At 47.8% G+C, this 23650-nt stretch overlaps 1 protein-coding gene across 1 annotated transcript in view; it reads left to right on the forward strand.

Moving 5' to 3' along the window:
- ZNF711 (zinc finger protein 711) overlaps nt 1–23650 on the forward strand; it is a gene marked incomplete in the record, with an annotated part of 150928 nt that overhangs the window by 15222 nt on the left and 112056 nt on the right. The window contains 1 exon segment of the mRNA XM_030210925.1: nt 13713–13817. Coding sequence (XP_030066785.1) covers nt 13739–13817 — 79 coding nt within the window.

Consider the following 23650-nt stretch of genomic DNA (forward strand, 5'->3'; position numbering starts at 1 on the left):
CTTTTGACTGGCTCCAGGCGAGCATAGTCAACATAAATGTCTGTGCCGGACGATCTACCAGTTGGGGGGAGGTTACAATTTTTTCACCAGAGGTGGCCTCTTGTAACCTCCAACTGGTGGGTTCTTCAAATAGTCCGGCTAGGATACTCCCTCAATTTGATACCAAAATTTCCAAATTGCCCTCCGGGAGCTCAGTCTTTCAACTCCCAGCACAGGCAGGTACTTGCAGAGGAACTCTCCACCCTTCTCAGCGCCAATGCGGTCGAGCCCGTGTCACCGGGGCAGGAAGGGCTGGGATTCTATTCCAGGTACTTCTTGTGCAAAAGAAAACAAGGGGGATGCATCCCATCCTAGACCTAAGGGCCCTGAACAAATATCTGGTCCGAGAAAAGTTCAGGATGCTTTCCCTGGGCACCCTTCTTCCCATGATTTAGGAAAACGATTGGCTATGCTCTCTGGACTTAAAGGATGCTCTTCATCAGCAAACCCTGCTCCAGATCGCTCCAGTCCGTCTTTTCCTGCGTGTTCCGGTCCTGCCACTCAGCTCCCCTCTGTTCCAGCCCACCTGATCCAGCTTGTTCCAGCGTGTTTCAGCCCTGCTGCCCAGCTGTCCTCTGCCCATCTTGTTCCAGTCCACCTGATCCAGCCAGCTCCAGCTCGCTCCAGTCCTGCCGCCCAGCTCGCCCAGCCGCAGTCCGTCGGATCCAGCTTCTCGTTTGTTCCAGCTACCTGCTCCTGCCTCTCCCTGCTTGTTCCAGCTACCTGCTCCAGCTTGCCGCAGTCCGTCGGATCCAGCTTCTCCCTGCTTCTTCCAGCCGCAGTTCGTCGGATCCAGCTTCTCCCTGTTTGTTCCAGCCATCTGCTCCAGACTGTTCCAGCCCGCCTGACCCAGCTCATCCAGCTCGTCCCAGTCCATCCGCTCCAGCTTCTTCCAGCCCGCTAGATCCAGCTTATTCCAACCCGCCTGCTCAGCTTCCCCCTGTTTGCTCCAGTCCTTCTGCTTCAGCAGTGCCAGCCCGCCTGATCCAGCTTGTTCCTGTCCACCTAATCCAGCCTCTCCCTGCTTGTTCCAGCTACCTGCTCTGGCTTGTCCCAGTCCGTCGGTTCCAGCTTGTTCCAGCTACCTGCTCTGGCTTGTCCCAGTCCGTCGGATCCAGCTTGTTCCAGCTATCTGCTCCGGCTTGTCCCAGCCCGTTGGATCCAGCTTATCCCTGCCTGTCCCAATCATCTGCTCCAGCTTGTTCCAGCCCGCCTGATCCAGCTCGTTCAGCCTCTCCCTGCCTGTTACCTGCTCCAGCTCACCGCAGTCCATCGAATCCAGCCTCTCCCACCTTCTCCCTGATCGTTCCAGTCCATCTGCACCAGCATGCTCCACCCCGCCTGATCAGCTACCTGCCCCAGCTTGCCGCAGTCCGTTGGATCCAGCTTTTCCCAGCTCCTCCCTGCTCGTTCCAGTCCATCTGCACCAGCTTGTTCCAGCCCGCCTGATCAGCTAACTGCTCCAGCCTGCTGCAGTACATCAGATTCAGCGTCTCCCAGCTTCTCCCTGCTCGCTCCAGTCCATCTGCACCAGCTTGCTCCAGCCCGCTTGATCAGCTACCTACTCCAGCTTGCCGCAGTCCGTCTGATCCAGCTTCTCCCTGCTCGTTCCTGTCCATCTGCACCAGCTTGTTCCAGCCCGCCTGCTAGCTTGTCAGCCATTGACTTACTTGCCTACTAACTTGTCAGCCATTGACTTACCTGCTCTCCAGTCCATCAATTCCATCAATTGCTTGTCAAATAGCTTGTCAGCCATTGACTTACTTGCCTGCTAACTTGTCAGCCACTGACTTACCTGCTCTCCAGTCCATCAATTCCATCAATTCCCCCTGCTCGTTTCTGTCCATCTGCACCAGCTTGTTCCAGCCCGCCTGCTAGCTTGTCAGCCATTGACTTACTTGCCTACTAACTTGTCAGCCACTGACTTACCTGCTCTCCAGCCCATCATTTCCACCAATTCCAAGCCTCCAATCCAGCTTTTCTTCTCTACCTATCTGCTTCACACCCCTGTCACTACACATACACCTGTCACCCCTCAATCACTACTTATGGCCCCTGTCCACATTCTCTTCCTTGCCCTGTCCCTTCCTAATCTTTTTCCCATCCCCCTACCGTTGTCTACCGCTGGAAATCATTGCCCCCCCCCATGCCCCCTCCCGTCCTACTCGCTACGGCAATACCCTATTCACCCCCATCCCTCACCACCTCACCATCTCTCTTGTCCCCCTCCTCCTTCCTAGCTCTTAACCTTCAACACCTCCTTCCTGCCATTAACCCATCACCATTCCTCCTACGTGCATCCTGTCTTCGTCGCGCAACCTCCCCACTCTCCTCCGCACTCTCTTGCTCCTCCTCTTACTATCCGCGGGAGACATTAATCCTAACCCAGGCCCCCCTCACCTGTCCTCCCCCTATCCATGCAAACGATTCCGTGAGGTCTCCAATCTCGTCCCTATTCCCCTCCTTCCCCCCTCTTCCCCTCCCCTTCTCATGTGCCCTGTGGAATGCCCACTCGGTCTGCAACAAACTGCCCTTCACCCACGATCTCTTCATCTCTCGTTCCCTTCAAATGCTCGCCCTAACTGAAACCTGGCTCTCCCCTGATGACTCTGCCTCAGTCGCGGCCCTTTGCCATGGAGGTTATCTCTTCTCCCACACTCCCCGCCCAGCTGGTCGCGGTGGAGGCGTCGGGCTTCTACTCTTGCCCTCCTGTAGTTTCCAACCCCTCCTCCTACCACAGTCTCACTGCTTCTCATCCTTTGAAGCACACTCCATCCGGCTATTCTATCCATTGCCACTCAGAGTGGCAGTCATTTACCGCCCCCCTAATAAATCCCTCTCTTCCTTCCTTACCGACTTTGATGCCTGGCTTTCCGTTTTTCTCGAACTCTCATCTCCGTCCCTCATTCTCGGAGACTTTAACATACACGTTGATGACCAATCCGACCCTCACGCTTCTCGGTTCCTCACTCTAACATCCTCCTTCAACCTCCAGCTATGCTCCACCACCCCTACTCACCGAGACGGCAATTGTCTTGACCTCGTCCTCTCCTCTTCTGGCTCTCCCTCCAATTTCCACACGTCAGCTCTTCCTCTGTCCGATCATCACCTGATCACCTTCACACTTCTTCACCCCCCCCCCCCCAGCCCCGTCCAACTTTAACCACTACCTCCAGGAATCTCCAGGCTATTGACCCTCCCACCCTAGTATTTCTAATCTCCTCCCCTCCATCATGTCCTCCGAGTCTCGACAAGGCTGTCTCCGCCTACAATGCCACTCTCTCCTCTGCTCTGGACACCCTCGCACCATCCACCTCCCATCCCACTAAGAGTACTATTCCCCAGCCATGGCTGACCCCTTGCATCCGTTACCTTCGCTCCTGCGCCCGATCTGCTGAACGCCTCTGGAGGAAATCCCGCACCCACTCAGATTTCCTTCACTACAAATTCATGCTATCCTCCTTCCAATCCTCCCTATTCCTTGCCAAACAGGATTATTACACCCAATTGACCAATTCTTTCAGCTCCAACCCCCATCGTCTCTTCGCCACCCTTAACTCCCTCCTTAAAGTGCCCTCCGCTTCCACCCCCCTCGCTCTCTCCTCAATCACTGGCCGATTACTTCCGCGACAAGGTGCAAAAGATCAACCTTGAGTTCACTACCAAGCCATCTCCTCCTCCTCACCCTTCAACCCTCTCCCTCAACCAATCAACCCAGGCCTCCTTCTCCTCCTTTCCTGACATCACCGAGGAGGAAACTGCTCACCTTCTTTCCTCCTCGAACTGCACCACCTGTTCTTCTGATCCCATCCCCACCAACTTACTTAACATCATCTCTCATACTGTCACCCCCTCCATCTGTCATATCCTCAACCTCTCTCTCTCCACTGCAACTGTCCCTGACACCTTCAAGCACGCCGTAGTCACACCTCTCCTCAAAAAAACCATCACTTGACCCCACCTGTCCCTCCAACTACCGCCCCATCTCCCTCCTACCCTTCCTCTCCAAAATACATGAGCGCATTCACAGCCGCTGCCCCGATTTCCTCTCCTCTCATGCCACCCTCGATCCACTTCAATCCGGTTTTCGCCCTCTACACTCGACAGAAACAGCACTCTCTAAAGTCTGTAATGACCTGTTCCTTGCCAAATCCAGAGGCCACTACTCCATCCTCATCCTCCTCGATCTATCCGCCGCTTTTGACACTGTCAATCATGATTTACTTCTTGCCACACTGTCCTCATTTGGGTTCCAGGGCTCTGTCCTCTCCTGGTTCTCCTCCTATCTCTCCCACCGCACCTTCAGAGTTCACTCTCATGGATCCTCCTCCACCCCCATCCCGCTATCTGTTGGTGTTCCCCAGGGATCTGTCCTTGGACCTCTTCTCTTCTCAATCTACATCTCTTCCCTGGGCTCCCTGATCTCTTCTCACGGTTTCCAGTATCTATGCTGATGACACCCAGTTGTATCTCTCCACACCAGACATCACCGCTGAGACCCAGGCTAAGGTATCAGCCTGCTTATCCAACATTGCTGCCTGGATGTCCAACCGCCACCTGAAACTGAACATGTTCAAGACCGAGCTCATCGTCTTTCCACCAAAACCCACTTCTCCTCTTCCTCCACTTTCTATCTCAGTTGATAACACCCTGATCCTCCCCGTCTCATCTGCCCGCAACCTCGGAGTCATCTTTGACTCCTCCCTCTCCTTCTCTGCGCATATCCAGCAGATAGCCAAGACCTATCGCTTCGTCCTCTTTAACATCAGCAAAATTCGCCTCCCGTGCAGGCTCCGTGTCCGGCCTGGAACCTGGGGTTAGTTTTAAAGGCTCTTCAGTGTTCGCCCTTCGAGCCGCTTAGGCGAGCTTCGGAGAAGGATGTGACCTTAAAGACGATATTTTTGGTGGTCATGACATCGGCGAGACGGGTATCTGAGCTCCAGGCGCTGTCCTGTCGAGAACCATTTCTGTAGTTCTCAGAGTCCGGAGTAATGGTACGTACGGTGCCTTCCTTCATGCCTAAGGTGGTTTCAGCGTTTCTCCTATTTTCCTGCCCTCCTTTTCTAAAGAGGAGTTTCCAGAAGCCTATGGGCAGTTGCACCTTCTGGATGTGTGAAGGGCTCTGTTGCAATATCTGCGCGTGTCAAATGCCTTCAGGACCTCTGACCATCTTTTTGTTTTTTTTGTCAGGTCCGCGCAGAGGGTCTCCAGCGTCTTAAGATCACTATAGCCCGTTGGCTCAAAGAAGCTATCTTTTCAGCATATCTGCTATCTGGCCAGCCTCCGCCTGAAGCCTTTAAGGCACATTCCACAAGAGCAATTTCCTGTTCTTGGGCTGAAACTGGAGCACTCTCTCTTCAAGAGATAAGTAGTGCAGCTACTTGGGCTTCTAAGCTCTCGTTTGCCTGACATTACAGGCTGGATGTGGCTGCCAGGAGAGACGCGCATTTTGGAGCACCCTATCTAGGGATTGCTTTGATACATCCCACTCGTAATGGATTCATCTGCTTGATGACAAGGAAGGGAAAATTAGGTTCTTACCTTGGTAATTTTCTTTCCTTTAGTCATAGCAGATGAATCCATGAGCCCTCCCGCAGTGGTTCATTATGTGATTTATGTTACTTTTATGTTCAGTTTTTCCTGTAGATATGTTCCCTCATTGGGAAAAGTTGGAAAACAGTCTTCAGGATTTCTGTTCAGTTACAGGAGGATGAGTTCATTCCCTCCTTTGAATTATAGCTCCAGTTTTGGGGCGTTCATCCGCTGTGAGGAAAGTTCATGTTATTATGCTTTGCGATGTAACACTGCTTTGGAAGCTTCATATACTGAAGAGGCAGATGGAGCTAGCTGGCCATGAGGCACTATGGTTTTTCAGTGCTCTCTATCTCCCCCTGCTGGTTGATGGACACAACCCACTCGTAATGGATTCATCTGCTATGACTAAAGGAAAGAAAATTACCAAGGTAAGAACCTAATTTTTCCATAGACAATTACAGCAGTAAAATATTCAAACAGCAATACAGAGTATGGCACAGTATGCTACATTAGAATGTCAACACAATATACAATAAAACATTTTAATAGACAGCATAGGATGTAAGCAAATATTTATTTATTTGTTACATTTGTATCGCACATTTTCCCACCTATTTGTAGGCTCAATGTGGCTTACATAATACCGGAGAGGCGTTTGCAGACTCCGGTGTAAACACAAAGTGATATTGAGGCTTATTTTCGAAAGAGAAAAACGCCCAAATTCCGACCTAAATCGGGAGATGGACGTCTTTCTCTTGTGGGTGCCCAAATCGGTATAATCGAAAGCCGATTTTGGGAGTTTCCAACTGCACTCCGTCGCGGGAACGCATAAAGTTGACGGGGGCGTGTCGGAGGCATGGTGAAGGCGGGACTGAGGCGTGGTTATCGACTGAGCAGAGATGTGCGTGCTCGGCCGATAATGGAAAAAAGAAGGGCGTTTTCAGAGAGAATTTAGGTCACTTTTGTTGGACCCGTTTTTTTCACGAACAGGTCCCAAAAAGTGCCCTAAATGACCAGATGACCACCGGAGGGAACCGGGGATGACCTCCCCTGACTCCCCCAGTGGTCACTAACCCCCTCCCACCAAAAAAAAATGAATGTTAAACACTTTTTTCCCAACTTGTAAGCCAGCCTCAAATGTCATCCCCAGCTCCATGACAGCAGTATGCAGGTCCCCGAAGTAATTTTAGTTTAGTTAGTGCTGTGCGGGACCCATGCAGAGAGGAAAAATCGGAAGAAAAAAAAAAACAAGCAAGTGCAGTCAGGGACGTCTAAATTACCAGGATAGTAAAAGGGGGAATCGAACCAGCAACCTTCTGATTACAAGCTCAGTGCTCTAGCCAGTGAACCACATTATTCAGGTGCTTAGATGTCTTTCCCTTTCCATTAAGTCCCTCCAAGTTTCTGTCAGCCAATCACCGCTGTTTAGCTGATACAGATGTCAGCTAAATGAACTGTGATTGGCTGACAGAAACTTGGAGGGACTTAATGGAAAGGGAAGGATGTCTAATCAGTGGTGCACTGGCTAGAGCACTGAGCTTGTAATCAAAAGGTTGCTGGTTCAATTCCCCCCTTTTACTATCTTTTGATTTGGACGTCCCTGACTGCACTTGCTTGCTTTTTTTTTTTCTTCCGATTTTTCCTCTCTGCATACTACTGTCATGGAGCTAGGTATGATATTTGAGGCTGGCATAGAGGCATCTCAGGGGGACCAGTGCACTATGAATGCTGGCCCCTCCCACGACCAAATGCCTTGGATTTGGTCGTTTTTGAGCTGGGACGCTTCGGTTTCGATTATCGCTAAAAAACAAAAATGCCCAGCTCAAAAAACGCCCTAATCCAATGTATTTTCGAAAAAAAAGATGGACGTCCATTTTTTTCGAAAATACAGTTCGGCCCGCCCCTTCACGGACCCGTTCTCGGAGATGGACGTTTTTACAAATGGGCGTTTGCGTTCGATTATGCCCCTCATTGTGTTTAGATAAAGTTCATGTGGCACAGCCATATTATGGAATCGTACAATGGAAGAGTTGTGTTATGTCCATTACGTACTTTAGATTTGCTGTGTTGCAGAGATCAGGCATTTATGTTGAATTGGTAGGGTATGCCTTTTTAAACAGGTTATTTTCTTAGTTTTTTCTGGAAGTTTAGGTGGTTGTACGTAGTTTTCACGGCTTTTGGTAATGCGTTCCACAGTTGTGTGCTTATGTAGGAGAAACTGGATGCATAGGTTGATTTGTATTTGAGTCCTTTGCAGCTTGGGTATTTCAGATTTAGGTACGTTCGTGTTAATTTGGTTGTGTTTCTAGTTGGTAGGTCGATCAATTCTGTCATGTATCCCAGGGCTTCACCGTAGATAATTTTGGGGCTCATTTTCAAAGCACTTACCTTTCCAAAATTTCATAGGTTTCTATGGAACTTTGGAAGGCTAAGTGCTTTGAAAATATGCCTCTGTGAACCAGAGTGCAGATTTTGAAAGCTTTGCGTTCTTTGATTGGGAGCCAGTGTAGTTTTTCACGGAGGGGTTTTGTGCTTTCAAATTGCGTTTTTCCGAAGATAAGCCTAGCTGCCGTGTTTTGGGTGGTCTGAAGTTTCTTTAATGTTTGTTCTTTGCATCCCGCATAAGTTCCATTGCAGTAGTCTACCTGGCTTAGTACCATTGATTGTATCAGGTTGCGAAATATTTCGGGAAGAATTGTTTCATGCATTTGTTTCCACATTGAGTGGAACTTTTTCTTTGTTGTGGAGTTCATTTGGCTCTCTAGTGTTAGGTTGCGGTCCAGTGTAATGCCAAGGATTTTCAGGCTGTCTGAGATAGGGAGGGTGTAATCTGGGGTGTTGATAATTGTGGGGTTGTTCGTGCTGTGTTGGGATGAGAGGATAAGACAGTGAGTTTTTTCTTTGTTGAGTTTTAGTTGAAATGCATTTGCCCAAGAGTCCATGATGTTCAAGCTGATCTTGATTTCGTTGGTGATTTCTGTCAGTTTAGATTTGTACGGAATGTGTATTGTGACATCGTCTGCATAGATGAAGGGGTTAAGGCCTTGGTTGGATAAGGACTTGGCTAGTGGGGCCATCATTAGGTTGAAGAGGATAGGTGATAGCGGTGATCCTTGTTGTACTCCGCAGTCTGCTTTCCATGATTTTACTTGATATGCTCTTGTGGTTAGGAAACCCTTGAGCCAGCTTAGTATGTTTCCACTGATCCCAAACTTACTAGTAATCTTATTAATATATTATGGTTTACCGTGTCTAATGCACTATACATGTCGAATTGGAGGAGGAGGATGTTTTTGCCTATTGCTGTTTCCTGCTTGAATTTGGCTAGGAGAGTGAGTAGTACTGTTTCTGTGCTGTGGAGGGGGCGAAAACCTGACTGTGATCCGTGTAATATTGAGAATTTGTTTATATAATCTGTAAGTTGTTTGGCTACCATGTTTTCCATCAGTTTGACTGACAACGGGATGGATGCTACTGGACGGTAGTTAGTGATTTCGTTTGTTTTTTTCTTGGTGTCTTTTGGTATCAGGGTGAGTAGGATATTGCCATTTTCCTTAGGGAAGAGACCTTGCTGTAGCATGTAATTTAGGTGGGATTTGAGGTCTACTATGTAGCGGTCAGGGGCGGAACATATAGATAAAATAGAGTAACATGAATAAGAAAATAAGAGACTAATTTAAAGAAAGTCGCTTGAACAACAACAAGTTGCTATAGTATGTGCAGCCGGCGTCATTTACTTCTTCCGTTAAAGGCCTGGTTGAAGAGCCAAGCTTTCACGTGCTTCCTGAAGTAGAGATAGTCTTGTGTTTAAGCGAAGCCTTTCAGGGACTGCATTCCAGAGCGTGGGGGCTACGCTTGCGAGTATCACACCGTGTGATTTGCTTTGGAGAAGGTATGCTTAGGGCAACTCCTTGGGAGGAATTTAGTGACCTTGAAGGTGTGTAGAGGGAGATCCTTTTCTTCAAGTACTCTAGGCCATTTCCTTTAAGGGCTTTGAAGGTCAAACATATTTTAAATTTGGCTCTGTATTGTACTGGTAGCCAGTGAAGTTTATGCAAAAATGGTCTGATGTAGTCACGTCGTTTACAACCTTCTATTAGTCTTGCTGCAGCATTCTGAATCAGTTGGAGGGGGTCAGGTCGGTGCTCCGTTCTTTGTAAACGGGAGCCTCCTTGGTGGTTAAGTGGTTGGTACATAGCTCGAAAAGGGAGGCGCACCCGCTTTCTAGGACATTGGTGGAAAATACACTGACGACCTTCTTGTTCAATTGAGACAGACATCTTCCACTATTGCCCAACCCAAGTCGAGTTGGTATGCATAGGGAGCACCGTGCAGGCCCTTGCATGATTTGTGAATGTCCAGCAATTCAGGTGCGTTCCTGCCTAGGAAGAGCACGATCTCAGCGTCTGGATCCAAAGGAGTGAGTTGCTTAGCTATGGGCCTCAGGTGGGGGTGATTCCAGTCAACCTCTAGTGTGGGAATCTCATCCTTAGGATGAATCTGGTCATATTCGACTAGTGTGGGCAACCATAACATGGTGCTGGCACCCATTTTCTCTATCACATAGCCGCTTGGTATTCACCCGGACACTTGTACAACCCCTGCACAAGTTTTGATACTATATGAGGAGTAGCCTTGATGGATGTCAAACAGGTCGTAGAACTCTGATCTTGCGAGGGACCTGTTGCTCTGCTCAATTATGATAACGTACATTTGGCTGCTTTGTCAGGCCGTCCTTCATGATACACTTTGGTCAGGCATATCTTTTTGCAGGATCTCCCTTCTCGGTTTCCTCCACACACCTTTGTGCATTTTGGAGTGACTTGGACTACTGATGCCTCTTCGTCCTCTGTCTCCTCGCTATGTACATCTCATTAGTCTAGACTTGATTAGTGAGCCGGTAAGCGGAGTAAGCATGGCAGGGGAGCGCTGACAGCTGCCACTGCTTACTTGGTGTGCCGACCCAGCAACACACAATCACTGGCTTTAAGCCTCTCCAGCTACCTCTTCTACCAGCCCTTCAGTTAAGAAGCATTTGCAAAGCAACAGCAGCGTCTCTTCTTAATGCTGTTGCTCTGCTATCTTCAAACCGGTCTAGCGCCCTCGGAATCTGAGATTGCGGAAATAGTTAATCTCTGACTCTAAGGAACATGTGGTGCATTCGCTAGACCAGTTTGAGGACAGGCAGAGTGGTGGCAGCATGGAGAGACGCTGCTGTGGCACTGCAAATGATTCTTAACTATAGGGCAGGTGGGAGAAGAGGGGTTACTGTCAAATATGATACTGAGGATGGGGGGAAGGAGGGGCTTGGATTCAGACATGCACTGATGCAAGGACAGAAGCAGGGGAAAGGTGTGAGAAGGAGGGCTAGAGCTGGAACTTGATGTAGGGGTCAGGTAAGAGAAAGGGGGCTGGAGTTGGACTCTGGAGCTGAGGATTGATGCAGGGAGCAGCTGAGAGAAGGGGCTAATGCGGAGGGCTTGTAAGGGAAAGGGAGCTGGGGGGGGGGGTTGATGCAGAAGGCAGGTAAAAGAAGGGGGGTGGAGCTGGGGCTGAAGGGGCAGGTGAGAGAAGGGAGAGATGAACTGAGGGAAGGTGAGAGAACCGAGGCTGGAACTGAGGGCTGATGTAGGGGTCAGGTGAGAGAACTGAGACTGGACCTGGGTGCCAATGTGGGGGGAGGGGGGCAGGTTGGAGAATGGGAGCTAGTGCTGGTAGCACCCCCTCCCACTTCTGGGGAGAAGGGGGCTAGGGTTTGGAAATGGCCCTGATTTAGGGGTTAGGAGAAGGTGGCTGAGGATAGGAATGGACTGACGCAGGGGGCAGATGCCAGAAGGGGAATAATACTAGGGCAGGGAGATGGGGGAATAAGAGCTATCAGACTGGGGATGGCAATGGGATGGGTGAAGGGATCTACAGCTAGGCCTGAGAAAAGGGGCTGGGGTCTGACAAGGGACAGATGGGAGTTGGGTGCTAATTAAGAGACTGGAAGGACCAATCCACATGGAAAACGGTCAGACCACAAAGGTATTAAAAAAAAATGTGATTTTAAATATTTAGGCCCCGAAATTCAGACTGCAGGAGTTAGCATGACTGTCTCCCGTGGTCTGCGCTGAACCTGGATATTCAGTGTCGGATGTTTTTTGGTGACCGGCATTGAATATTGGGGGTATTTTTTGGCTGGTTTGAATATAACCGGCTAAGTCGATATTCAGACATAGCTGGTTATCTTTAAACCGGCTAAAGATATACCAGGGTTTGACGCAGCCAAATATGACCACCAACCCCAGTTTAAAAATCCGTGGATAGCTGGTTATATGGCATGATATAACCGGTTATCCTCTAACCGCGGATATTCAGCAGAGGAGAGCCGGTTATCGCCCGATGAATATCAGTGGATATACGGTTCAGCGCTATTTAACCCTTTAGTGTCCAATGTTCCCATCAATTTGTTCCCATATGGTTTATTACGGGAACATTGGACACTAAAGGGATAAATTATTAACCAGTCAGCATCAGTCTGACTGGTTAATCAGAGAATAAGATGTAAGCTGTGGAAATGTGGATTTGTTGTCTTTTGTTCTGTTCAGGAGGAAATGTCTTTCTAGTTCTCTTTCTCAGTGTTCTGCTGCTCACAGTCTGGTTTCTTGGGGGTTCAGTTTCATTTTTTGTCTAGATATTTTTCTAATCTGTAGTCTTTTTACTAGATGACGGTTTGTGTTTTCATTTTGGAACCACAGAGGAGGATTCTTGTAACATGTAGATTCTGTGTTTGATCTCTTTTTCCAACTTGAGGTGTACTGGTGGTGGTGGTCTAGAATTTTTGCACTGCTAACTTTTCATAGGTAGGGTTAGTGCAGTTTGAGAGTGTATTTGCAAGGTTTTGCATTTCTTCTCAGTGTCTGGTTGTAAATGGAGTTTCTATTGGCTTTCACTGATGTGATATCAGAGTTTGAATGGAATGTTTTTAGAATTCTGCTTCTGTATCTGTTGCTGGCATTTTATTGGTTGATTTGGGAATGTCCCATGTGAATGAATAATTATATGGGAACAATTCTATAACTAGGTGCCAAAATTTAGGTATTCCAGTACCATGCACTGAGGCACCAATTCTGCAGTGGCATCTGTATTCCACAACACCATTGTAGAATACTAGAGTAAGTTGGCATTGATGTGCCTAAACGTAGGTATGGACACTTATGCCAGGTCTATGGCAGGCATAGCCATTCATGCCTAAATTTGGCACTTTAGTGAGTAACTTACAGTAGGTAATAGAACAACATTCTAGCACTTATATGTGTATTATATATGCATAAGACAAGTTCTAGTATTTGATATCAAATATGCACAAATGGTGCACAACTTTAGGAGCACTGTTATAGAATTAGGGGGTATAAGTTAAGTAAATGTAAATTGATGTACGAACTGGAGATGGAGCTCGGGTGGAGCTTGAGTTCCCCCAAACAAAAAGTGCTGCTCTACCCCATTGGGAAGGGAATGATAAACAAGGGAGGTTGGGAGGAGAGAAGAGAGAGGATATGCTGGGGGGGGGGGGGCACCAGAAACCCTAGCACTGGCCCTGCCAGTAAGGAAGGAGAAGTGTATTCATGTTTGTTACTTTTCCTTTCCTTAAGTCCTAGTAGACCAGTCAAGGGCCTACCCTGGAAGACTGCAGTATAGGAGATACTGGTCCTTATTCTGCTCCCCTGGGGTGGCAAAGGAACATTTTGCTTAGTCTTAAGGGGTAAAAATAAATAATTTAAAAAAATTGTCACAGGGAGAAAATACCTACTATCGATCTTGCTTTGGCATCCGCATACAGCCTGCATCAGGTTCTTAAACCGGTGATGTCACTGGAAGGGTTCAGTGTGTCTACCGCCATCTGCTGGTCGGGGAGGGACATAACACAATCTGGGCTGGTCTAGTAGGACTCCAGGAAAGAAAATTAGCAGGCATGATTACATTTCTCTATACCCATTCTATGAACAATTTTTGCTGTTTGTTTTTTAACACGTATTTTCCCTGCTTCTTCTCTCTTTATTTTTTTTTATTTAATATAGCTGTGAAGGAGAATTAAGAGAATGCTTGAATATATCTAATGTTTGTTTTCTAAATAAAATCCGATTTTATTCTTACAGTTATTTGTGAATGAAGTTGGCTGATTATGGATCCTGTTGGTGGAGATCTTGAATTGCAGACACAAGAGTCCAAAATGCCTCACACAATGATTATGCAAGATTTTGGTAATTTAATTGCAGTAGTGATACATGATAGTCTGGCTAAATTTTGGAGAGCTATTTTTGTGTGTATACAGTACACTAGTGGATCAATACCTGTATGCACATGATCATAAACATTAATTTCCGTGATCAGTTTTTATTAAATTGGAAATAATTGTGAACATTTTTGGTTAGGATGTCTTTTAATTGGTGTACACCTATTTTTTTAAACACCATGAATATTTCCCATAATAATCATACTACTTTTCCCATGTGATGCCTTGTCTACAAAGTATAGCACTGAATCCCACTGCGTGATGGTAGAATCTGAGTATTGCTACCTGTAAATTGTCTCCTATTGGAATTTCTACAGAAGGAAAACGGCCTCAAAGAGCTCAAGGATGTCTTGTATCTATAGAGCTTAATCAGATCTAACTGATCCTCTCTTCATCACTGGCCGTGAAAAACGTTCAATGAAAGAGTACTGCCTACACAATATATTTTTTTTTACAAGAAATGTGGTATATAGTCCACACTATATCAATTCTGCAGTCTCTCTATACTAAATTGATTTACAGGCTCAATGCAGACTCTGCTACCATCGGGTGAGCGTTAAGTAGTCAAAAGGCACTTACCTTCATTCAAGAGCCAGTCGATTTATGCTGTGCTCATGCACATGCGTTGAGTCTGTGTTCAGCGGCTCCTCTGCTCACTCATACAGCAATCTGTACCCTCTTGCCCCAAGCCGACAGTGGCCAGCGTTTCGCTTCTGCATCGGGGGGTTTTGGTAGATACGTGGAATGCCCTCCCATGGGAGGTGATGGAGATGAATACGGTAATGGAATTCAAACAAGCGTGGGATAGACGCAAATGAATCCTGTTTAGAAGGAATGGCTCTATAGAAACTTAGCAGAGACTGGGTGGAAACGCTGGTAAATAGAGTAAAACCAGTACTGGGCGTACTTCTATGGTCTGCGCCCTGATTGTGGCTAAATAAATATGAATGGGCTGGAGTGTAAATTTTAAGGGGCTTCGACATAAGCTTCAGAACTTTTAGTACAGAAACAGTGCTGGGCACACTTTTACGGTCTGTGCTCTGAGAAAGGCAGGGGCAAATCAAACTTGGGTATACATATAAAGTATCACATACCATGTAAAATGAGTTTATCTTGTTGGGCAGACTGGATACACCGTTCAGGTCTTTATCTGTTGTCATTTTCTATGTTACTATAATTACACGTTGAATAAAGAAAATGTTTCTCAGATTCATTTTAAATTTACTACTTTGTAGCGTCATTGCTTGCACCCTAGTCCTAGTATAGTTGGAAAGAATAAACAAGCGATTCACGTTTACCCATTAGTACATATAAATACATAAGTATTGCCATACTGGGAAAGACCAAAAGTCCATCAAGCCCAGCATTCTGTTTCCAACAGTGGCAAATTCAGATCACAAATACCTGGCAAGATCCCAAAAAAGTACAAAACATTTTATACTGCTTATCCCAGAAATAGTGGTTCCTTGTCATCAAGCAGATGAATCCATTACGAGTGGGTTGTGTCCATCAACCAGCAGGGGGAGATAGAGAGCACTGAAAAACCATAGTGCCTCTTGGCTAGCTAGCTCCATCTGCCTCTTCAGTATTCTCTATCTCCCCAGCAGGGTGGTTGCAGCTTGTTCAAGGTCCTTCAGAAAATCTGCCTGGGGTGGCTCCTGTGCTTTTGCCAGTTGTAGCAGGGGTATTGTGGCTGATGGTGCCCACTTTAAAGGCAAATAGGTTAACCCTTTCCCTGCCTTACCCAGCCCCCGATGTAGAAGTAGACAAATATGCAAGCCCTGTCCCTGTCTTTGCCCACGCTGTGGATGCAGGCACATAGGTTCGCCCTTTCCTTGTCTTTCCCACGCTACTGATCCTCCGGAGTTGGAAATTTGCCTCTTTCGCTGTTGCCTCAAACTTTCCTCACAGCGTTAAAAAAAAAAAATCCAGAAAAGAGGTTTTCTTCTGATTGTGCAGCGTGACCGGAGCTTGGAGACTCGGTCTGGTGATGTAAAAGCATTTTGTAGCTCCTCCGGGGAGGGCCCGTGTTTGGGACGATTTTGGCGCAAATCTGCCATTTTGAATTTCCACCGCTTTCGGCGATGGCTGCTGAGAAAGTAAAGCGCTGTTCCGTTTGTGGCAAGTGCAAATCTGCAGCGGGGCTCTGTAAGGCGTGCTTTTCATACGGTAGAGCTGGCCCGAGCATGGTGAGCGATGTTCCTTCCTGCTCCATGGAGCTGGCAGCGGGCGCCATTTTGGAACAGCATGGCGCGACCCCCGCTGAGGCGGAGGGGTTTAAGCCTGGAGGAGTGCCTCATGGAACCGGGAGGCCAGGTTGAGCCATTTTCCCCTGAATTTGTTTTATTGCTGCATAATGTATACATGTTAAAAAGAGCTCTTCCGCAGGGGTCCTCTGTGGCCCTGCTTTCTGTATCCCCTCCAGGGGAGTCTGGCCTTGGATTACTGTCAGGCGCGTTTACCCCTGACAGATGGCCACAAGACAAGCGCAGAAGGGTGGATTCCCCTTCAGAGAGTGGCGCGCACCCCCCCCCCCTCCCCGTGGTCTGGATGTGAGGACTCTGAGGGGTCTGGCAGGCCTTCGTGGTCTGGAGAGCCAGAAGATGGTGCAGGATTGCCACCGGATCCAGATGATCCTTCCGCAGTGAGGATTTTCCACCGCGATGAGCTGCCAGCGCTTATTACTGATGCCTTGCAGGTCTTCTGTATAGAAGACCCTGGGAGTACTGAGACCTCCTCTGGTAATCTGAGGATGACAGGTACTAAGAAGCCTGCTCGAGCCTTTCCTTTGCGTGACTCCATCCAAGAGCTTATCACGGCTCAATGGGCTGACCCCGAGGGGCCTTTGAAAGTTGCCAGGGCTATGGGGCGATTATACCCTCTAAGTGAGGAGCATTTGGCGCGCCTTGCAGTGCCTAAAGTGGATGCCCTAGTCACGGCTGTGGCAAAGAAAACTACCCTCCCAGTGGAAGGAGGAGTTGCCCTGAAGGACATGCAGGACCGTCGCCTGGAGGCAGCTATGAAACGGTCCTTTGAAATTTCAGGCCTATCCTTACGGGCGTCTGCATGCAGCTGCTACGCTGCCCGAGCCTGCCTCGCTTGGTTACAACAGGCAGTGGAACAGCCCGGAGATGGAGCGGAGCCCCTTACGGAGGTGGCACCGCGGATGGAGTCGGCCTTGTCATTTTTGGCTGAATCCCTTTATGATCTGGTCAGAGCTTCGGCTAAACACATGGCTGTAGCGGTGGCGGCTCGCCGTCTTCTGTGGCTACGGCATTGGGCAGCTGACATGGCCTCTAAGCAAAGGTTGGTGAAGTTGCCCTTTCAAGGCCTTCTCCTGTTTGGTGAGGAGTTGGAGAAAATTGTGAAAGGCTTGGGGGATGCCAAACCCCAGCGCTTACCCGAGGATAGGCCGCGGCCTTCTTCCAAGGGTCAGGCGGTTCCCTCCTCTTACAGATCTCGCTTCCGTGAAGCTCGAAGGTATCGCCAGGGGCATTCTGCTGGGTTCATTTCGCATGCCTGTTTTCAGCCGAGGAACTCCTTTCGCTCGGACAAACGTTCCGCAGCAGCAGGCTCAAGTCCTGGAGTTCAAGGGCGACCCTCTCAATGATGGTGCGCCGGCCCCCTCCTCGTTTCCTGTGATAGGAGGACGACTTTCCCTCTTTCTCGAGGAGTGGGCCAAGATTACCTCAGATCAGTGGGTCTTGGACCTGATCAGAGAAGGCTACAGAATAGAATTCAATGCCCTGATAAGAGATGTGTTTGTGGAGTCCCGATGCGGTTCTGCCGCCAAACGGGCGGCGGTAGAGGAGACCTTGCAATGCTTGATTCACATTGGGGCGGTTTCCCCCATGCCTCCCGCCAAATGCGGCTGTGGCCGTTACTCCATTTACTTCGTGGTGCGGAGAAAAGGAAGGTCTTTTCGGCCTATCCTAGACTTAAAATAAGTCAACAAGTCTCTGAACGTTCGGCATTTTCACATGGAAACCCTGCGCTCCGTCATAGCAGCGGTACAGCCAGGAGAGTTTCTCACGTCTCTGGACCTGAAAGAAGCTTACTTGCACATACCAATTTGGCCCCCGCACCAGAGGTTTCTGCGTTTTGCGGTGATGGGAAAACATTTCCAGTTTCGGGCCTTGCCTTTTGGCCTCGCCACAGCTCCCCGAACCTTTTCCAAGGTAATGGTGGTAGTAGCTGCTTTTCTCAGGCGAGAGGGTATCCGGGTTCACCTGTACCTAGACAACTGGCACATCAGAGCAGACTCTGTAGAAGAGAGTCATCAGGTTACAGCCAGAGTGGTTTCAGTACTGCAATCTCTGGGTTGGGTTGTCAACATAGCCAAAAGTCACCTGACCCCCTCTCAATCTCTAGAATATTTGAGGGTCCGGTTCGACACAGCCTCGGGGATGGTCTTCCTACCCGAGCAAAGGCGGTGCAAGCTTCAGAACCAGGTCCGTCTGCTCCTGAGGATGCCTCGCCCGCAAGCTTGGGACATTGTCCAGCTGTTGGGGTCGATGACGGCCACTTTGGAACGGGTGCCATGGGCGAGAGCGCACGTGAGACCTCTGCAGTGTTCCCTGCTTCAACGATGGTCTCCAATATCTCAGGATTATCAATGCAGACTCAAGTGGCTCCCTGCGGCCCGGCTCAGTATGGAGTGGTGGCTCTCAGACAGCATGCTGCGGCGAGGAATGCCGCTAGCGCTCCCCGATTGGTGCCTGGTGGTAACAGATGCCAGCCTGAAGGGCTGGGGTGCACATTGCCGGGGAAGGCATGCCCAGGGTCTTTGGACACCCGAGGAGTCGGAGTGGTCCATCAATCGCTTGGAGTTGAAAGCGATTTTCCAGGCGCTTCTGGCCTTTCAATTGACCCTGGAAGGATTGGCTGTCAGAGTTCTGTCTGACAACGCGACAGCAGTGGCCTACATAAATCGCCAAGGAGGCACTCAGTGCTTAGCACTAGCAGCACAGATTTGCCACTGGGCCGAGCTTCATCTGCAGTTTCTGTCAGCAGCTCATATTGCAGGTCAAAGCAATGTGCAAGCTGATTATCTGAGCAGGAATCAAATCGACCCAGCGGACTGGGAACTTGCAGACGAAGTATTCCTGCAGATATGTGCCAAATGGGGAAAGCCCGTAATGGATCTTATGGCGTCAAGCACAAATGCCAAAGTCCCGTGCTTCTACAGCAGATGGAGAGATCCTCGCTCGGCAGGGTTGGATGCCTTGGCTCAACCCTGGCCTCAGGGCCTCCTGTATGTGTTCCCCCCGTGTCCCTTGATAGGGCGAGTACTCCTGCGGATTCGGCTCCACCAAGGAGAGGTGGTTCTCATTGCCCCGGATTGGCCCAGGAGGCCGTGGTATGTGGACCTCCAGCGGATGCTGGTAGAGTATCCCCTGCCGTTACCTCTGGTACTGAACCTGTTGTCACAGGGCCCGGTGACCATGGAGGACGCCTGCCACTTTGGTCTTACGGCATGGCTATTGAGAGGGCGCAATTGAGAGACAAGGGATATTCCAGTAAAAGTCATTTCCACTCTCCTACAGGCCCACAAGTGTTCCACTTCCGTGGCTTTTGCCAGGATTTGGCGCCAATTTGAGGCTTGGTGTGCTTCAAACGGGCGGCGGCGGTGGAGGAGTGGCCTAGTGGTTAGGGTGGTGGACTTTGGTCCTGGGGAACTGAGGAACTGAGTTCGATTCCCACTTCAGGCACAGGCAGCTCCTTGTGACTCTGGGCAAGTCACTTAACCCTCCATTGCCCCATGTAAGCCGCATTGAGCCTGCCATGAGTGGGAAAGCGCGGGGTACAAATGTAACTAAAATAAAAATTACACCCATGCGAGCTTCTGTCTCGCCCTTACTTGGCGTGCTCTGCCTGCAGTGGAAAGCAGCGGGAGACTGGCCGATCTGGCCGCACCACCACACCGGCCTCGGAGGAATCAGCGGCAGCACGTAGTGGCTGATCAGCCTGATCGTTCCGCTGCCTGGTGGCCGGCGCAGCATGGGAGATTGAGAGAAAAAAAAACTTTTACGCTCGAAAAAACTTTTACACTTGAAATCCCAGGCCAGCGAAGCGGCAGAGGCCAACCGACGCACGTGGACCCAACCGGCGGTAGCTCGGACCGGAGCACCCGTCTAGACCAGCCCAGGAGACGCGACCCAGCGGAACAGCAGACCCAGACACTGATCGTGAGCGATACTAAATTTAAATAATTTAGATGATAAATACTGAACTTCTGAGCACTTTAGGAAAATATTGAAAGACTACCGGCATACGCCTTCTTTCTCTAAAAGATTCGAATGCGTTGCATGATAAGCAACATTGTAGCATGCTGAATGTTTTCATTTAAATGATCCCTTCGAATGATTTAAATGCGCTAATGTTTAGTAGCGCTTTGCTTAACTAGCAATGTTGTAGCATGTTCAATGTTCTCATTTAAATGCTCATTTCTTTTAAATGCTCTAATGTTTAGCAGCGCTTTCCTTAACTAGCAACGTTGTAGCAGACTAAATTTTCTCATCTAAATGCTCCTTTCATTTAAATGCTCTCATGTGTTCTAGTGCTTTGCTTGACTAGCAACGTGGTAGCATGCTGAATGTTAAAGGCTGCCTTAATTGCTCTAAATGCTCTAAAATGCATTAAACACCATCTACATAACTATCAAGTTTAACACTCTTAACAATATCACAGTCTACTAACAGAATCCCCTAACCCTTCAAACACATATCAACACACTAACACTGATATGAACCCCAGCAAATTATTCTTAATTACCTACTGGCTCGCCCTAACGTACTACTCATTCACAACCCCCAATACAGACAACACAACTCCTAAAACACACAAACTAATTACACAAACAATACACAATATGAATATTCAAAAAACTAAATAATGGCAAGGAAAACCTGCCAGTCATGATCACCATCAACAGAAAGAAACGAAAAGACACAACAAACTTACACACCAAGAAGACAGACAGCTGATAAAAATTAACACTACCTCAAGCTCAACTGAACACCACTACCAACAAATACAATTGGGATACATCAATGCCAGATCAGCAGTCAATAAAACCATGATACTAACCGACTGGATTACAACTGATCACCTCGACTTCCTACTTATCAGGGAAACTTGGATCCATGAACCCAAAGATCCAATAATACTAGAGCTCTGCCCCCCAGGATACAAAATTACCCACTGGACAAGAGAAGGAAAAAGAGGAGGAGGAATAGCAATAATCTACAAATCTCAATTCACAGTTACAACAACAGCAGAGTCTATTCTTCCCCAACTCGAAATAGCTTCAGTCAGAATCAACCACCCCAACCTAAGAGATCACCTAAACCTAATCGTATTCTACAGACCCCTGGCAGTTGACAAATACACTTTCTGGACTTTATATCAAACACCTTTACCACCCAAAACCTCCTAATAGCAGGAGACATCAATCTTCACCTTGAAGACAATAACTCAAGCAATGTACACGAATGCAAAGACTTCTTGCAACTATGGGAACTCCACTGGCCAAACACACAACCTACCCATAACAAAGGACACACACTAGACATCATCACCCACAAATTCTCACCAGAACCAATTATCACACTAACAGACACAAAATGGACAGCCAGACCATGGTCCGACCACTACAGTGCAAACCTCTCCCTCCACTGGAGAGCAAAAAAGATACAACAAACCTACACTACGAGAGGCAAAATAGACCCACTAACATTCTGGCAACAATTCTACACTGACGAATGGACTATACCTACAGACTCACCCCAATTTCTCCAAGAATGGGATAACAGACGCAGAATAATACTAAACAATATAGCACCACTTCAAACCAGAACCTCACATAGAAAAAACTCAATACCATGGTTTAACGAAGAATTAAAAGAACTAAAAACACAAGTCAGAAGATTGGAAAGAGCATGGTGCAAGAAAAAAAGATGAAAACACACACAAAGACTGGAAACAACTACAAAGAAAATACAAATACACTATCAGACAAACTAAAAGAACCTACTACCAAACCAAAATAGGACCAAACTATAAGGATACACACAAACTCTTCACACTAGTAAACAATCTCCTAATACTACCAAGGTCACCTCCAACAACTCAGATACCCCATCAGCAACCAACCTTGTGAACTATTTCAATGAAAAAATCATAAAGCTCCGACTCATGATACCCATTACCACAATGGACTACACAAATATCCTCGAATGTCTAGACCCAAAACCCGGAGAATGCCCAGCAGATCGATCATGGACCGACTTTGACACGCTCTCACCAAAAGAAATCTCATATTGGCTAGGAAAATACGCCAAATCACAATGCAAATTAGACATCTGCCCTAGCAGTCTAATAAGATCCGCACCCAAACAACTCAAAACAGACCTCACGAAGCATATAAATTACAGGCTTCAAAATGGACTCTTTCCCACTGATAAAGGAAACATCTTACTCACTCCGTTGCCGAAAGATACGAAAAAAAGCACAATGGACCTAACCAGCTACCGACCAGTAGCATCTATTCCACTCATGACCAAACTCTTAGAAGGTATAGTGACGAAACAACTGACTGAATACCTAAATAAACACTCAATTCTGCACGAAGCCCAATCAGGATTTCGGACGAATCACAGGACCGAAACTGTACTAGTGTCCGTAATGAACTCATTCAAACAGGCAATTGCGACTGGTAACAACATCCTCCTCCTGCAATTCGACATGTCCAGTGCCTTTGACATGGTTAACCATGTTATACTAATACATATACTAGAGTACTTCGGAGTAGGAGGCAATGTTCTCAAATGGTTCAAAGGATTCCTGACCACAAGATCATACCAAGTAACAACGAACGAGGACAGATCACCACCATGTATACCTGAGTGTGGAGTCCCCCAGGGATCCCCTCTCTCACCAACACTATTCAACCTAATGATGATACCTCTAGCCAAGCTACTAGCCTATCAAAACCTCAACCCCTACATTTATGCAGATGACGTCACAATTTACATTCCATTCAAACATGATCTAAATGAAATCACCAACGAGATCAACCAAAGCCGCCAAATAATGCACACCTGGGCAGATGCATTCCAATTAAAACTTAAACGCAGAAAAAACACAATGCCTGGTACTCACAACATAACACAAAAAACTTCAACACCATAACCACACCATATTGTTCCCTTCCGATCTCACAAAACTTGAAACTGCTTGGAGTCACCATTGATCGAAACCTCACTCTCGACACCCATGTGAAAAACACGACCAAAAAGATGTTCTACACCACGTGGAAACTTAAAAGAGTAAAACCTTACTTCCCGAGACACATCTTCTGTACCCTGGTACAGTCAATGGTAATAAGCCATCTGGACTACTGCAATGCACTGTACGCCGGGTGCAAAGAATAGACAATCAAAAAACTCCAAACTGCCCAGAATACGGCCGCCAGACTCATATTTGGAAAAACTAAATATGAAAGTGCAAAACCACTAAGAGAGAAACTTCACTGGCTCCCAATTAAGGAACGCATTGCGTTCAAGATCTGCACGATTGTACATAAAATCATTCATGCAGATGCCCAGTCTACATGCTAAACCTCGTGGACCTACCTCCCAGAAACGCCACAAGATCATCTCGTAAATTTCTCAACCTGCACTACCTCAGCTGCAAAGGACTGAAGTACAAACTGATGCATGCCACTACCTTCTTGTACACGAGCACGCAGTTATGGAATGCATTACCCGCAGACTTGAAAGCAATCAACGAAACATGTTT

The sequence above is a fragment of the Microcaecilia unicolor genome, chromosome 7, assembly GCF_901765095.1.
Source record: "Microcaecilia unicolor chromosome 7, aMicUni1.1, whole genome shotgun sequence".
In the NCBI taxonomy this organism is placed as follows: Eukaryota; Metazoa; Chordata; class Amphibia; order Gymnophiona; family Siphonopidae; genus Microcaecilia; species Microcaecilia unicolor.